The sequence below is a fragment of the Callorhinus ursinus genome, unplaced genomic scaffold (genome assembly GCF_003265705.2).
Source record: "Callorhinus ursinus isolate GAN/ISIS: 27379988/994484 unplaced genomic scaffold, GSC_fseal_2.0 scaffold20, whole genome shotgun sequence".
NCBI lineage: Eukaryota > Metazoa > Chordata > Mammalia > Carnivora > Otariidae > Callorhinus > Callorhinus ursinus.
The window spans coordinates 18,667,469-18,685,241 of NW_027397082.1; the positions used below are offsets into that span (position 1 = coordinate 18,667,469).

At 41.7% G+C, this 17,773-nt stretch overlaps 1 protein-coding gene across 5 annotated transcripts in view; it reads left to right on the forward strand.

Annotated features, from left to right (window-relative positions):
* FBXW4 (F-box and WD repeat domain containing 4) overlaps window positions 1–17,773 on the forward strand; it is an 81,013-nt gene that overhangs the window by 4,388 nt on the left and 58,852 nt on the right. For all 5 annotated transcript variants that reach the window (XM_025880417.2, XM_025880420.2, XM_025880414.2 and 2 more), the window contains exons 2-3: window positions 14,067–14,162; window positions 17,130–17,315. In XM_025880417.2, the coding sequence (XP_025736202.2) occupies window positions 14,067–14,162; window positions 17,130–17,315 (282 nt within the window). The remainder of the gene's footprint in view (window positions 1–14,066; window positions 14,163–17,129; window positions 17,316–17,773) is intronic.

Genomic DNA, 17,773 nt, shown 5'->3' on the forward strand with positions numbered 1-17,773 from the left:
CACACACACACACACACACACACACACACACACACACACACACACACCGCTTAGTTTCTCTCACCTGTCCTGAATGCTTTTGGAAGCAGGACAACAGAACCTGTGGGTCTAGGATCTGCACTCCCTGCTATATAAGAGCCTCTTGATTCTCAAAAACATGAACTGCTAAGGTTTACTGACCTTCCGGCCCAGGGCAATTCCCTTTCAGTTTGGCTGTTCCTAACTGATCATAGCTTTGTTGAGTAAGATGAACTGCTTTGGTTCCTTGTGATTTGTTAATGGTCTTATACTTGTGCTTGAAGGCATTTTGGCCACTTTTAAAACCACAAACAAATAATTTGCTTCCCTTTAGGCCTCTGGCCCAAACAGTGAACATGGGTAGGTATCTGAGCTTTAAAAAAAAAAAAAAAAAAAGTGAACACAAAGACAGTTTGAGTCAGTCATCTGGTTCAAAATCAGTTTTCTTTGAAGGTTTTATGAAGCCTGGGGGAATAGAAATATCTTTAATATAAAAATCAAGGAAATGTTTCATATAGTGGTCTTTTAAGTTTTCCCTGAAGAGTAGGGGGGAAACTAACCTGGTTCAGTCTTCAAGAACAAAACAGTGAAATTTAACCCTCTCCGTTTATAATGAAGGCTAAACGCAAGAAGTAGACGGACAATATGACAGGTGGAAGAGCAGAGGTGCTATCTGTAAGTTCTAATACTGGAAATGAACAAGGGCAAAGAACAGAATACAGTATACCTGTATATATAATCTAAGGGTGTTTTTAAAGATACTTTTGCCAGTCTCATGTTAATTCCTCCCAAATTAAGTCCTATGTTTTCAAACTTGAATTTTATTTTAACCATCCTTTGAGCAATACCTGGGTGCTCCTTTGCATTTACTTGTGGTAGATTTGCCTAGAATTAACAATAGGTGTTTAGGAAGTAAGGCTCTGAGGTGTTTGCCCTGGCATGTACATTCATTCCTTAGCCAGGGTCTTGCAGGCTTGGAGCTCTTTGAGGCTGGGGAGCAGGGTATCTATTTCAGTGATGATTAACGTCCAGAGTGGTGAGATGGACACAGATAAGCAGAGTGTGTTTGTTTGTTTTAAAATGATTATACTTAAGAGCATTTTTTTGGCCCAGAAAGCATAAAGTTTCCTTTCCTAACTCTGACCTGGAGAAGGCATTGTTGCCTGGATGCATTTAAGGTCTGAACAGTAATTTTCAGAAAACAATTAGCAACTTAAAGTAGCTTAGGCCTTCTCCTTCCCTTTCTGCCTTACCTAGGAAGGGGAGTCACTTACTTGTTCTCTAATTGATTGAAAAGTTTCATAGGTGGGTGTATTATTTCTCTTTAGCTGTTATGAAAAGACCTTATTTTTAATCGTTTTGTGAGTTAATAAATGTTTAGGTCAGTTTACATGCTTAAAATAAATAATACACCTGTGGAAGCAGGAAATGGTCTAGTGCAGTTAGTGCCTCCAAATCCAAACTGGAAGAATGGAAGAGGCCTTTTCCTCCAAGACCGTGAGAATATAGAGCTGCTTATATCATTTCCAGTCTTGTAAAACTTGAGTAGCAGAGGATGGATTTCCTAACATTCAAGGCAGAAACATGGAGGAAACCCAAAGTCTTCACAGTCTGTAAGATGAGCAACTCCTGTTGAGATGAGATCTCTGAAAATATTTCAGTGCTCCATACTTTGAATTTCCTGTGCTAGCACCTTCACCTTGTAAAGATAGTGAGCTGCTGAAATCAAACTGACAGTGAAGTTACTGAGGAACCATACAGATTTAAAAAAATTTTTTTTTGAGTGTTTGACATAGAAAAGAATTATTTTTGTGTGACAGCGTAAACTTAACTCTGGGTTGACCCTGGCATTGGACTAGTTTCTGGTTCCAACTCATAACTGTGGACCAGGGAGTATTTATTTATTTATTTAAGATTTTAATTTATTTTTTGGTCAGAGAGAGAGAGAACACAAGCAGAGGGAGCCAAAGGCAGAGGGAGAATCAGGCTCCCCCCTGAGCAAGGAGCCGGATGTGGGACTTGATCCCAGGACTCTGGGATCATGACATGAGCCGAAGGCAGCCACTTAACTGACTGAGCCACCCAGGCATCCCAGAACATGGAGTATTTCGGTAGACTCTTCTTAAGGCCAGTAAATTTTGAAAATTTAAGATGAGATAAGCTGTTTGAAAAAGTGAGGACAGAGTCAAGTTTTGAATTTTCAGTGAAAATTGGGATTCCCCCTCACTCTGATCTACAGAAACAGATTTTGGCTAAGCTCCAGAATTTATTTCAGGTGCATCAGCCATCAGACCAGGTTGAGAATCCAAAGATTTGGTTTCTTCTTCCTTTTTTGGGGGAGGATTTTATTTATATGACAGAGAGAAAGAGAGAGAGAGAGAGTGCACAAGCAGGGGGGAGCGGCAGGCAGAGGGAGAGGGAGAAACAGGCTCCCCCGCTGAGCAGGGAGCCAGACATGGGACTCAATCCCAGGTCCTGGGATCATGACCTGAGCGGAAGGCAGACGCTTACCCGACTGAGCCACCCGGGCGCCCCAGATTTGGTTTATTCTTGAGGAAAGGGTTTTCTATTCAGCAGTCTTGCTCAGATTTGAACAGAATTCAGATGGGAATCCAGTTGTAGTCAGTGGAAATGAGGCGGTAGTGCTAAGTAAGAATATGTTTGTGAATCCTGAATCATGTGAACACTTGAACTGGATCTACAGCCAAGGATGAAGCTATCTGGAGAAATAATTTATCTTTTGTTAGAGGTTTAGCTGCCTTGTCTCAGCTCTGAATCAGTTCTCCATTAGACCCAAACCATCCTCATTGCCCTCCCTAGAAGTCTGGGCCACCCAATGGGCCCTGGGCTGCCCCTCTTTAGCCCACAATTAATTGCCAGTACATTCTTTCTTTTTCTCCTTCTTTTTGGTATTTGACATGAGCTCAAATTGCTGAGAAAGGTGACAACTGTGAAATGAAGACAGGGCTTAGAGACACCTTAAAAAATACATGCAAAGGCCACTAAATGACAAGAGCAGACCGCCAGGCTCTTTCAAAACATCACCACGTCTGTTGACTTTCCATTCCTTGTCTGCAGCACAAAATTGGAGGTCAAAGAATCATAGGAGTTAGAGATGGAAAAGACATTTGGGGTCAGCCAGTTCATTCCCTCCACCTTCTTCTGCCCCTGATTCCGAATCATTCCTTCCATTATATTTTCTCCCTCAGCTCTTGTACAGTTTTCACGGTCTTCACTCAACCTCGGCTGTCACCTTTGGGGAATGATGCTGGAGGCTCCATCCAGTTTCTCCTCAGCAAAGAGAGATATTGCCTCTGCCCCCAGTTGACATTCATGAACTTCTTTGTTGGTGGTCTCAGCTGAGAGGCTGAAGACTAGCTGGAAGTCTCTCTGCTGCCTGGCATGGGGCTTTTCTAACAGAACTGAAGCGCATTTAGTGTCTGATGATGTTGGGGAAGGGTAAAGGGCTGGGATATGTGTAGTCATTGCTGAATTTTAGACTTTTGTTTTTCAAGGCTCTTGACCTGAAAGGAGGTGTGTGTGTGTGTGTGTGTGTGTGTGTGTGTGTGTGTGTGTACAAGGCATGTGGTATTGGGGAGGTGGACAGTGACAAGGAGATTACACTGAGTAGAAGTTTGGTAAAAATTCAAACTTGGAAATTGGTGGGTTAAGCAAACAAAAGATACTAGTCCTGTGAAGTAGTAGAGGACTATTTCAAGAAACGCATGTTAGGGAAGACACAGAATGGGGCATACTGTACACAACTTTCAGCTTACAGTCAAGATGAGGAGATCAGATGGGTGGAGGCAAGTATTTTGGACTAGGGGATGCTGTTGTTTTTGGGGTCTCTCCTTGATTTAAGAAAGTAGGGAAAGACAAGTCTTGTGTTCACTGGATGCATGGTTTGGCAGGGGGAATGGTCATTTTAAGAGGCTGCTTTGGAAGGTTACCCCCAGCTCCCCATCTTGCTCCAGCAGCTGTTGGGAGCAGTCCGAAGGGGGTATTATGTTTCTTCTGGTAACTCTGCCAAGAATGAGAGGAAATCCACAATATGTGGGCTTTTTGGGGGGAATGGGGATGGGGTGGCAGGTGATGGGACAGGGAAATTAAATTGTTTTATAGTAATATGTTGAGATACTTTTCCTGGAAAGCTATTTCACCAGAAAGAATGATATTTCCCCTGCTCACGAGCTTGTAATGGGTTCTTTCTCTGCAGAGAAGGGGAAATAGTCTTCTTCCAGTACATCTTTTTCTTTCTTTCCTGTAGCTCCAACTTTGACCGCCCATGTTTCTTTAAATTTTTTTTTAGAAAGCCCATATTGAAAAGGTGAGTCAAGATTCAGATACAGGTGCTGTGTGAGCCTAAGAGGGTCCTCTCTTTAGAAGTGAGTTACTAAAGAAGAACCTGTCATTTATCCGGTATCTTGGATGCAGTTTGACTTTATCATAATGGCCTCAAAACTGGAGATGTAAAAACTTTCTGGGTGGCGTCTGGTTCATGTTCTTTCCATCCCTTCATCCAGGCTGGAAGGGCACCAGGGATTTTGAAGCCTGGCTACTTGGGCTGAGAACCTGTTTTAGTGATTAATATGGAACACAGTTGCAAGATTAAAAACAATAAAAAACAACCCTGAGAAGCAGAGCAGTGTAATTATTCCTTACATTTCAGATGGGGAGCCCAGGGAAAAGTCATTTTCAACGTATGAGAACAAAGTCCACTTGTGAAGCTGCTAGTACCTAATTCATGACTCACTGAGCGGATGGTCTGTTCACAAAAAATAGTGGCATCTTTCTTGCTGTTGTTTATGCTCGGAAACTGCTAGATCAGCCTTTCTGAAAGTTGTACTGTGGGATTCGTGAAAAACTGATTCTGTGATCAAATGAGTGTAGGAAATGCTGTGCTCCACACTGCCTCTCTTGGAGGTTCACAATACCCATTGGTAAATTAAAGACACTGAGAAGTCCTGTGATCGAGAGACCTGTTTAATTTTGTTTCAGCCAGCATTGTCTAAAGTGTTTGACCATAAAATTTCCCCCCTGCTAATATTTCTTAACATCTTGGAGAACATACACGGGCCAAGTGCCCTGCAAATACAGAACTTGACCAATAGTAGGAGGAAGTCAATGTGAGTGTGAACATAACCCTAAATCCTATACTCAGGGTTATGAATTGGGGTTATGCCTACTGCTTCTGAAACTTCTTTGGACAGCTTTGACATGTGGTACCACATTAAGGTAATTTATCTGCTCAAGTTCCTTCCCTCGAGCTTCTCTAGCATAAGAATTTGGAGGCTTTGGTTGGATTCCTAAAGGTGTGGTATATTATACATTTTTAGGAAAGGACTTTGGATCTAGAAGGTAGTGTGTCTAGGCTCCTGAAAAGCTACAAGTATTGTTGAAAGTGTGACTTGCCAAAGGGAGAACTATACTTTTGAGGACTTTACTTAAGCGGTTCCTAAGCAGTATCTATTAAAATACTTACTCTGCTAGGCCCAGGGTTCTCCCCTTTTGTGTCTAAGACATACTTTTGTATGCTGTTAGAATTTTTGGTAGTACATGAAAGGATTAAAAGGTAAATTTTTTTTAAAAATCACGTTTTAGAAAGTTGAAAAACCTGTATATTTATTTATTCACCATGTGGTATGTTACTGTTCTAGTAGAACTGCTTATTGCCCTGATCTTGTTCTCTTATATCCTTTCATATACCTTCCTCTGAACATATAATCTTCATCTTATTTGTAGCAAATTGGGCCAGGGGCCACATTGTGGCTCTGTGGTTTGTCTGAAATCTTCACGAAAGTGGGTGGATCTTTAGTTGAATGAAAATCAATTCTATAAATTGTTTAAAGTTTGATGGCCCAGTTCTTTGGGGTTCCTGGTATACCACCGCTCTGCAGCATGCTGGCTGGGATGTACTTTTAGAAGTACTGAGAGGTTAAGATTTGATCCTGTGGAATTTATGACTGTACTGGACAAACAAAACTTAAAGCTGCAAAAAGTTAACAGTGCCTCAGTTTGTGTTAGGTTCAGCCCAGGGGTTCACATGAGAGGGAGCGGACTGTTTGCAGGACTTAGGAAAGTAGAGGCATAAGCTGGATCTTGAAGAATGGGTGGATTTGATTAGTGCCCAGAAGAGGGAAGCAAGCGTTTGTCAGGGACAACAAAGTAGGCTGGTGCTGGCAATTTAGGAGAAGGTACCGAGGTAGGGATGAATGTAGAAGAGAGGGGCTCGGCTGGAGTTCGCTTGCATGGTGTGGGACCATGGGAGGTAAGGTCGGGTGAGCAAGGTGAGGCCTCGCAAGGGACAGGTGCGTCTGCTGCCTCACCTTGTGCATGGTCCTATCATCACTGTAGGGAGCAGTCTCACTTGACTCACTGGTGGGGCTATTCCCCTGTTTCCTAGTCAGAAGGATAAGCAGTTTAACACAATACAATGATTCTTCATTGATTTAAAAAAATCTTACTTGGGGCGCCCGGGTGGCTCAGTCAGTTCAGTGTCCGACTCTTGATTTCGGCTCAGGTCATGATCTCAGGGTCGTGGGACTGAGTGAGCCTCATGTTGGGCTCCGTCTTGGGTGTGGAGCCTGTTTAGGATTCTCTCTCTTCCTCTCTGTTCCTCCCTCACCTTCTGCTGGTTCTCTCCCTCTCAATCGTAAATAAATCAATAAATAATAATAATAATAAGTTAAATATTTTTAAAATCTTAATGATAGACCTCATGCAAGTGGAGACGAAGACTGAGAAGTTTCCCTGGGCTGTGTAAATACCATGCACTGCCAGCTGCACCTCCACACTTGCCAGAGCCTTTTACCCTGGGGGTTAGCATTTTAAAGAGACCCCTCAGGAGTTCTGGCCTCTAACTGCCTCCTCCCCAGCTGGGAACTGTTGACAAGACTCTTAACTAGTGACGTTTGTACCACCAAAGACTCTGTTTTGTGGTTTAAGAAGAATAAAATTGACTACATTAAAAAAATACTTTACATGAAAGCCAAATTCTTAGTATTGGTAGAAGGTAGGGTAGGTACAGGCACTACAAGGGACAATCTTTCTGGAAAGCAAGATCAAATAAATCAAGAGGCAGTGTTAAAATTCCAAGCCCCGAGCATCATTTTGCATAGCCGCGTCGCCTCTCCTTAGCCCGGTGCCTCCTGAGATGGCCTTGTTCTCTGTTTGTGGACGGGATCCCCTCCTTTGCCGAATTCCCAAATCAGCGGGGAGTTATGCTTATGGAAGTCATGCCAGTCATGCGGGGAGGCGGCATCCGCAGCATCCAAGGGGAACCAAACTGCAGGATGGGGCAGGGAGGGAAACTGAGTTGTGATCCAGGAGTTTACTGGTCTTAGAGGCCGTGCAAGTATAAGGCCTCTCTGAGATACCTGCACTTCCTGCTCCTTCGCCCTGAGGCATTTTTATTCAGACTTATTTGCTTTGAGTTTGGGGGGTGAGGGAGGAGAGCTGAAATGAAAGGGGACTCTAGATAACTGCCTAGATTAATTTCTGTCCCTCTAGACTCACTGATTGCCAAGATTTGAAGGAGCCCCATAGCGTACCGTGGGTGCATGTTGTGTTGTTTTTGTTTGAAATAGGTCTTGCGCCCAGGAATGCAGTCAAACTGTAATAGTGACTAAGTGCTGGAAAGCTGAGAGGGAGGGGGCCCAAGTGGAAAATGAGCCTGAGGCAAGAGAAGGCAGGCTGGGAAAATGGAAGTTCCACCAGGCCCACAGGCCGGTTAGAGATTCCTCGCCGCATTAACAGCCCTGTGAGAGGTTTATTTACAGGGCACTAATCATTTTGGGGGGAGCACCCCCACTTTAAACCAGCAAGTGTGTTGGAGAAATAGCCAACCAGAGAGCATTTCAAAGATGGGAACAAGGGTCCTTATTGAATTCCAAGGGGCATCTGCTCCTATCTTCTTAGGCACGTCTGCTGCCTTGTTCTACCAACCCCTTTGACTAGACCGTGACAGGTCCCGAGGAGGGGAGCTGGTACCTGTTTTCAGAGAAAGATTATTTTATTCCTTCTGATTTTTCAGGTGCTGAAGCTAATAAGAATATACGTATGATTTCGCCACCAGCTAGGGAAACTAACCATCAAAGATGATGGAGTGGACAAAAGGGATGAAGAAGCTGAGTTGTTAAGCTGCTTTTAACAAGGTGGTACTATTTCTCAAGTCGAAGCCAAAGGGAGTGGCTTAAAAAAGTCGAAATTTGATTTGAAGGGCCAGAGCCAAGTGTCGTGAGGATGGCATTGCTTGTGGGAGAGGAGGCCTGCACCTGCTGTTTGGTAGCGGCTTCTAAAGTTCAACTTTGAGAGTTTCTTGCTGATCAGGCCCGCAGGGCAGTGCTTTGACCCTTAGTAAAGTGTCAGCAAAGGGCAGTTAAGTGATCAGAGAGATGAGAGAAGTGTTGTCCTTAACCCAGTTCAGGAAATATGTTGATTCTTTCCCCCATGCTTCCTTCCTGCTGTGATCTAGAATATTCAATTTTTGGTTTCACCTCCACCTCTTAACTTGGACCTAACTCCAGAGGAAAGGTGAGCTACAGAGAATGCCTTCTTTTATACCTGGGAGGGATTTGTGGATAAGATTTGACACAGAGTCTAATCTTTCTTATTAAGAGTTCGGTTCTTTGGTCCATCTTGTTAACTGTCTTTTGCTGTGCTTAGTTCTCTCTCCATCCGGTAGCGAGGCTTGCTCTCTATCAGTGTGAAACTGGGGACCGCATTCACCCAGTGGACGAATCCAGTAATATAGTTTAGCTTTTAATGTGTATAAACCCAAATCCTTATCATTCAGCCTGAAAGAGGACTAATGTTTGACATTAGAACAATTTCTAATAATTGTAGTTAAATTAGAAGAGAAATAAATGGTTATTGGATTAGCTTCAGGGATGACACCATTAATCGATATTAACTATTACCTGTATTTATATTTATGTAAAAAGAATGAACCTTTTTTTGTACTTACACTGTACTTTGTTTTAGTTGTCATTTTAAAACCATGATGGTAAGAAATACTATCCTCGTTTCTTGGGGGAAGATATTGACCATTAGAGAAGTGAGGTAACCAGAATTTTATAATTAGTTAGAGGCAGAACTGGGATTCAGATCCCAGTTTCCTAAGTGTGCATTCTGGGCTTTTCCCACAACTTCATTGAATTTACTATTTAGTTAAAGGTAAATCGAGAGACCTATCAACAATTATGTGAGAGAGATATGTAGAAATATTTAAGATCTATAAACTCACTTCCAAAGCACCATCTATTTACTTCTTCTGACATGTTTACGGAAATGTAATTTTATGTAGCATCTCTTCACTGCTACCTTTATAAATTTGATTTCATTTTAATTACCATTGCTTGCTGTGGTCATTTCCAAAATGTTTGGCAGTTCCCACATTTGTCATTTCTAGCGGCAGTGTATTACGTTGCATGCGTATACTGTTCTCCCCCACAGACAAACATTTGGGCTATTTCCAGGTTATAGCTCAAAAATCACCGCAACTATAAATATCTTTGTAAAAAATATATTTTTCTTTTGAATTATTTCTTTGTGATTTAGTGCCGAAAATGGGAATGCTGGGTCAGAAGCTGTCATGTAACAATTCTCGACAGAATTCCTTCCTGAAAGGCTGTACCAGTGTGCTACCTGCACTATATAACCAAACACAAACCTTTCTATCAAACCAAAGCCAATTTCTGTTTTTTCCACCTAGTAATAGATGTGAGGTGGCACTTTAATAATTGTTTTAATATGCATGTCTGTATTCATGTTGTGGGATGTTTCCCCAGTGTTTCGTCACGTAGACAGCGTGTGATCTTATCTGCTGTTGGTTGTAGATGACAGGGTATTGGAGACAGGGTGTTATTCTGGTAGATTTCTATCAGTCCCTTAAAAGTTTTAGAGATAAAACTTATACCTATAGTATTGCTAATTTTCCCCTGCTGTTTACTCTGTTTTCATTTTAATCTCTTTTTTCTTCTGTGCAGCATTTAAAATTGAAACACTTTAAAATCTTCTAGTCAAAAAAATATTTTAAATTCACTTTCATTTTGGGGGAATTTATTATATTGGGTTATGAGATATCATCTAAATCAGTTTTTTTCTCCGTTGATACCCAGTTTTGTCACCAGCATTAATAATAATTTATTATTTTAATAAGTATTTTCCTCTTCACCAAAATATTACAGTGTAGAGAAATTGGAAAATACATAAAAACACAAAGAAAATAAAAATACATCAAGTTGGCTATCCACAGTTAACTATTTTGTTTTTTTATTTTGAATTGTTCATTTTGTAAATATTGCATTGGTCTGACCATTCCTTCACTGTCCTATAGCGTCCCCAATAAGTGGGGGGGGGTGGGACCCAGTTTACTATTTTAGAGTATTTACTTCCCTTGTTTTTCTAGGCGTGTATATTCCTCTTCCCTCCCTTCTTCCTCATAAACTTGGAACATGCTACATAAACCCAACAACACTAATGGAGTAGTGATTTCTTTCCTTACTTTAAAATTTTACTTTGTTTGTTATATATTAAGTTCATTGGGTCATTTCTGGGTTTCTCATTTTAAATTGAAGTATCAGCTAGTTTGCTTATCGCTTATTTCCAAGGTCTTCTAATTGGATAAAATACAGGAAGTATAATTGCACTATCAACAAGCCCATTGATACTTAATATGCATAGGCATTGGGTAAATGGAAAACAGTTCCTGGCACATCATAAACACCATATTAAATGTTAAATAAATTATCTTTGGAATTATGATCCTGAGAGATTAAAACAGTCTACATCATTTTTAAAATAGTATTCAGTTCGGTTAACTAAACTCTACTCACTATGTTGAAAGATTTTCCATAGTAAAATTGAAATAAAAATGTATTTTGGGGGCCCCTGGCTGGCTCAGTCAGTAGAACATGTGATCCTTGATCTCAGGGTCGTGAGTTCAAGCCCCACATTGGGCATGGAGCCTACTTAAAAAAAAAAAAAAAAATCTATTTTCGGTTGATCTTCTAGCCAGAAAATTAAAATAAGAAACCCCTTCCTGAACATTCACTCTCTTTAAAGTGTTTCAGAAGATTCACATGAAGTCATGGATATGTAAAAATTTTTTAAGTGTCCACATGGATAAAATGCTATAAAAAGAATAATAAATTGGAACAAAATTGACAATACAGATTATATAAAAAGGCTTTACAAACTCACAAGGAAAAGACCAAAGTCCTCATAGGAACAGGGACAAAGGGTATGAACAAGCATTTCCCAGAAGAAATGCTAATGGCTTTCAAACATATGACCAGATATTCAGTCTTACCACCCATAATTAGAAAAAATACTGTACACATTTAAACAACAGGAAGGAAACTTTTTTTGTAATAAAGATTTTATTTATTTATTTAACTGACAGAGAGAGAGAGACAGCTAGAGAAAGAACACAAGCAGGGGGAGTGGGAGAGGGAGAAGCAGGCTTCCCACCAAGCAGGGAGTCCAGTACGGGGCTCGATCCCAGGACCCTGGAACCATGACCCAAGCTGAAGGCAGCTGCTTAACCAACTGAGCCACCCCGGTGCCCTAGGAAGGAAACTTTTTAAAAAAGATTTTTATTTATTTATTTGAGACAGAGAGAAAGTGAGTGGAGGGAAGGGCAGAGGGAGAGAATCTTCAAGCAGACTGCCCACTGAGCGCAGAGCCTGACGCAGGGCTCGATCCCACAACCCTGAGATCATGACCTGAGCCGAAGGCAGACACTTAACCGACTGAGCCACCCAGGTGCCCCTAAAACCATCCTTTCTAACCTGTATCTGTTGTAATCTTGAAAGCAGGACTTGATTGCTGCCTTTTAGCAAAGGGTAGTAAATGTGAAGGTATAGCAGAGACTGGAAGAAATACATGTCTGTCTCTTCTTTTCTCAACAGACCTGGTAGTTATTACTTTGTTCCAAGCAGTGTACCTTTATTGTCCAATGGAGCAGGCCAGGGAAACATAGGGGAGCTATGGGACTTAAGGTGAAGTTTTCAAATTCTTGTCCATAATTTCAAAATTCTGTCCAAAGGTGCATTTTCAGAGGGGCTTTGTGCTTCTTCTCCCTGTCCCCTACCACTCCAGCCCAGTCACAAACTATGCCATTCCTGTTGCCGGTGCACTCCCTTCTCTCTTACTGCTCTTAACTTTCCTCACCCAGAAAGTACTATTGACACTCCCAACATTTTCTTAATTGAAAAATTCAAAACAGAAAAGTTGAATGAAATGTACCATGAACACTCATATGCTCACAACCTAGATTCTCTAGTTAACATTTCACTGTATTTGCTTTATCATGCATTTCAAAGTGAGTTGTAGATATCAGTACACTTCACCTGTAAACACTTCAGCATGCATGCATATAATTGACTGGTATATATTAGTTTATGGGCTTTTTTGTTTAAGAAAAATTTCTATACAGTGAAATGCTTACATCTTAAGTATATCATTTGGTGCATGTTTTTTCATTTGATGCATTTTTGACTAATGCATACATATCCGTGTAACCCAAATCCCCTTAAGATTTAGATATAGAATGTTACTCCAGAAAGTTTCTGCATGTTCCTTCCCAGTCAATCCCCTTCCCAGTGATAGGATTCCCAGTGGTAATCACTGCTCTGATTCTTCCATTATAGATTAGTTCTCCTTCTCAAACTTCACATGAACAGAATCATACAACATGAACTCTCGTGTAACGTTTCTTTTTTTTTTTTTAAGGATTTATTTATTTATTTGACAGAGAAAGAGAGAGAGCACAAGTAGGCAGAGCGACAGGCAGAGGAAGAGGGAGAAGCAGGCTCTCCCCTGAGCAGGGAGCCCGATGCGGGGCTCGATCCCAGGACCCTGGGATCATGACCTGAGCTGAAGGCAGCTGCTCAACCAACCGAGCCACCCAGGCGCCCCATGTGTGACGTTTCTTTCATTCAGCATGATGTTTTTGAGATTCACCCACATTACTGTGTATATCAGTAGTTGTTTCCTTTTTATTGCCGAGTAGTATTTCATTGGATGAATATATACCAAAGGGTGTATGCCTATTCTCCTCTTGATGGCTGCCTGGGCTGTTTTCAACTTTTGGCTGTTAATGACTAAAGTTCCTATGAACATTCTTGTGCAAGTCTTTTTGTGGACATATGCTTTCTCTTGGGAAATTGCTAAGTCATACAGTTGGTATATGTTTAGATTTATAATAAACTTCCAGACATTTTTCCAAAATGGCTGTACCATTTTGCTTTCCCACCAAGATTGTAACAGAGTTCTTACTGGCCTTCAAAAAATATACATATACATGTATATATAATTGTGTGTGTATATATTTGTGCATATAATTGAGTGGTATATATTAGTTTATATATATATACACACACAATTACAGGTATAAAATTACATATATATATAAATGCATGTATAATATATACATATGCATACAATTATACATATGTATTTATAATTTCTTCATATTTTCTGGATATAAGCCATTTGTCAAGTATACATTTTGTGAACAGTTTCCCCCGGACTGTGGTATATATATTAATTTTGGTGAGCAAAAATTTAAAATTTTGGTAACGTCTCATTTATTAAACTTTTATGCTATTGCCTTTTGTGTCCTAAGAGACCTTTGCTTAGCCCCCAAGTTGCAGAGATATTTTGATATATTTTCTTCTATCAGCTTTATAGTTTTACATGTTATGTTTAAATTTATTTTGAATTAACTTTTCTGTTTGGTATGAGGTAGGAGTCAGAGTTTGTGTTTTTCCTTAGGGATAGCCAGTGGTTCCAACTCTCTGTTATCCTTTCTCCATTAGATTGCTTTGGCATCGCTACAGACTCTGTAATGGACAGGCTGTTCTCCTTGGCTCCCTTGGTTATCCTAGGGTGGAGAGAGAAAGTTATTCCTTTCTGGTGTCCTAACCCCATCACTTATATCTAGACGTATTCTAAATACTCCTGAGTTCTGACTCATAAGCCTATGGAATTTTCTCTGGTTGGCAATGAGTTGTGACTGGGTTATCTGTTCTGTCTGAACACAGGATGGCCAGTGTCCCCGTGAAGGAACGGGTGAGGGTGTCTCAGAACTGGAGGTTGGGGCGCTGCCGAGAGGGGATCCTGCTGAAGTGGAGATGCAGGTAAGTAGCCTCTTGACTCTTAAAGCTACCTGGGACAGAAAAGCGTGCTGGGAAGTAAAAAGTCTGGTCCTAGCTAGAGTGGATATGTGCCTCTCTTGAGTGGTGTGGCAAAGGGGGCATCGGAGGGACTTTTTTTTTTTACATTTGTAAAAATTACCAAAAAATGTACTTTAACAAATTCCACATTTTTATGATTATAAAAATAACACATTTATTGTAGAGATTTGAAAAAATAGAAGCATTTAAAGAGGCAATAAAACTTCCGTATAATGCTACCACTCAGAGGTAACCACTGTTAATGTACCTCATCAAAAGAAAGAAATGAAGCCAACATTTCAACCCATCTTGTTTTACAGTTATTTTTCTTTAAATCTACTCTATGGAGTTACGCCTTCACTTCCTTCACTCCATTAGCCCTCTGCCCAACTTTATTAAGAAGGCAAAATAGGACCTAAAGCCTTGGCTATAGATGTTACAGGAGGTAGAGTTCAGAACTGTGAGGAAATTTAGACAGTGGCTTTGGATTGCTAATGCCGCAAATTGTATGCTTCACTGATGCTACATTATTTCATAATTATCATTTGACTTCCTACCAAAGAAGTGCTCCTTGTTGATTGGTTGGAATGGATAAGGAACGTCATGGTTCCTCATTCCAGGTTGACCTGCAGACAGGCTTCTTCATCTGAAGACCCCTTCTCTCTTGCTGGTGTCCAGTTTCTGCTGCTTTCATGGGTGGTGGTTGCTGTGAATTATGCGGGGGTCCTGGTGGTGGTAAAGAAACTACTAGGGAGAAAGACTGATTTTTATGGTAAAAAAAACTTTGCCCTCTGCTTCCTGCTTTTACCTTTTAATACCAGAAAGTGGAGTTTATTTCTTTATCAAGGTTTTGTCCCTGACGTCTTTTTTGGGGATGGTTTTCAAAGCAATTTGGCAAATAAACACACAAAGCAGTTACCAGGCTGCCCCAGGATTCTCCACTGTTCACCTGGAATGAACCTGGTTTCTCGTCCTAGGCAAATGGCTGTTTACCAGATGGCTCTAAACACATGCATTCCAACCATCCCACTTGACTGTGCCACAAACCTGTGCAAGGGGATGTTGAAGAGGGAAGTGTATAATGAGTGAGAATGTAGGCATCTATACACACTCTACACATGTTCTATATAATATATGCACACACTTGTAAAAACCTCCTGAGCAGAAACTCAGCTCTACAAAGACCAAGCTGCATTTAATGGCCCGTCAAGTCAATTTGCAGAACTTTTCCACATTCCCATGACGCTTGTATTAAGGAGTCTGGGGAAGAAACACAGCCCAGTTTGCTCAGACAGGCTTGGCAGTGGGAGATGGTGTCTCAGTAAATGTGGATGAATCAGCTGTCCCTATGCTTTGCTTGGGATCTGGTAGCTCCAGAACTCCTACATAGAGTAGGACAGGCTGCTGGGATGTCTACCTTGGGAAAGGGGCTTAGTCCCCACCAGAGAGCCTGGGCTCTGGCAGAGTCTGTCTGCCTTTCTCTTCGTTTCTTTTTTCTTCTTTTTCTGTCTCTTTCTCTCTCTCTGCGTCCCTCCCTCCCTCCCTTCCTCCCTTCCTCCCTTCCTTCCTTTCTTTTTCTTTCCTTATTTTAAAAAGATTTTATTTATTTGTGTGTGTGTGTGTGTGAGAGAGAGAGAGAGAGAGAGAGCACAAGAGGAGGAGCAGAGGAAGAGGGACAAGCAGACTCCACGCTGAGTGGAGCCTGTCTCAGGCTTGATCTCAAGATCCTGAGATCGTGACCTGAGTTGAAATCAAGAGTTGGTCGCTTAACTGACTGAGCCATGCAGGCGCCCCTGGCAGAGTCTTCTTTCTTAAGGCTCATTCCATGCCATGGGACTGGCCTGTGGCTTCTAACCTTTCTCCCTCCTGCCAGACTATAGAGGGAATCTTTGACTATTTGTGGATTTCTCTTATCAGCTGCCTAGGAGAGCTGATTATTTCTCTGGAGCCCCCAAACTGTAGTGGACTGCTGCGGAGCTGTGTTTTCCCCTTGCTCCACTTACCCTCTAATACAGAAACACAGACATCCCATGTGAGGATCTAGATAGCTAACTAGTACATTAGCATCCTTTCCTAAGTGGCCTTATTCCTTTCACTTATAAATGGCCCCTTTGCATAGTGGGATAAGGGAATGGGGCTTCTTGGGGCTCACTCTTCTCTTTTTTCCATCTACTCTGTTGGAGGAAGAGGTAAGAAGTATGTGTGGGAGTCTTGGAACCTCGAAACTTATCACTTGACACTTCAAATTGGGGAGGATGCAGAATGAAAGAAAATCACTTCATCTGGGTGGAAGGTTTTTTTTTTTTTTTAAGATTTTATGTATTTATTTATTTAGAGAGCACAAGCAGGGGAAGCAGCAGGCAGAGGGAGAGGCAGGCTTCCCGATGAGCAAGGAGCCCGATGCGGGACTCGATCCCGGGCCCCTGGGATCATGACCTGAGTGGAAGGCAGATAATGGACTGAGCCACCCAGGCTCCCTGGAAGGTGTCTTTTTTAACCCTCTCCATGCCCCAGTCATTGAATTTGCTGAGCTCTGCCTACCCCCAAGAAGTCTACGCTGCCAGTAATTCGAGTCATAAGCATTCTCCAATTAAGAGTGATATTTAATTGGTGTTTTAGTTCTGACTTTCTTTTATAAAGTCCAGAACTTTCAGAACAGAAAGTTTTACTTCTAGAAGTTTCTCCTCCCTTTGCTCTTTTCTTCCTTAAACTTTGTATTCTTTCAGAGACATGCACACCGGAAAGCTCAGTCTCTCTGGTTTTCTAAGGGTGGCCTAAGGGTAGGTAGTTTTACAGGAGAATGGGGAGGTAAAGGCTGAGCCGTACAAGTTATCCTTGCTAAGTTGGGGATCAGTCAGCCTCTCCAAAGATTGGAATCAGTTTTCATGCTGTATCTCGTTGACTCTTAAATTGTGTTTTACATCTCTGCAGTCAGATGCCCTGGATGCAGCTGGAAGGTGATGCTCTGTACATATCCCAGGCTAATTTCATCCTGGCTTATCAGTTCCGCCCAGATGGTGCCAGCTTGAACCGTCGGCCCCTGGGAGTCTTTGCTGGGCATGATGAGGACGTTTGCCACTTTGTGCTGGCCAACTCGCATATTATCAGTGCAGGAGGGTAAGTGCTGCAGGCGTCTCCTTCTACTTCTTCCTTCGCATTCTTCAGGGAACTTCGGCTTGCCTACCTCTGACTTTTCTTTCTCAGCTCCAAAGGGATGAGGAGGGAGACCTTAAGAAGAGGGAGTGTTTTTGTTTTTGTTTTTGTTTTTCCATGTGAAGCAGAGAGATTTACCAAAGGCACTTAATAGGGTTAGCTGGAGAAGGAAAACAGGAAGAGCCTTTAATGAAAAGTGAAGCTGGTTTTGATACTCTCATGGGGGGAATTTGCTTTGTCTCTCAGCTCTGTTCAGCCCCGGGTGTACTGAAGAAGTAGAGGTGTCTCAAAGCTCAGCGCCTTGTTGAGCTGAATTGCCTAAAACAGGACATCCCTGGAGACGCAGGCTGCTTCTGTAGCCTTGTTCTCTTCCGACAGAGAGAATAATTGGCTGTTGGGGGTGGGCTCCCTATTTCTCTCCT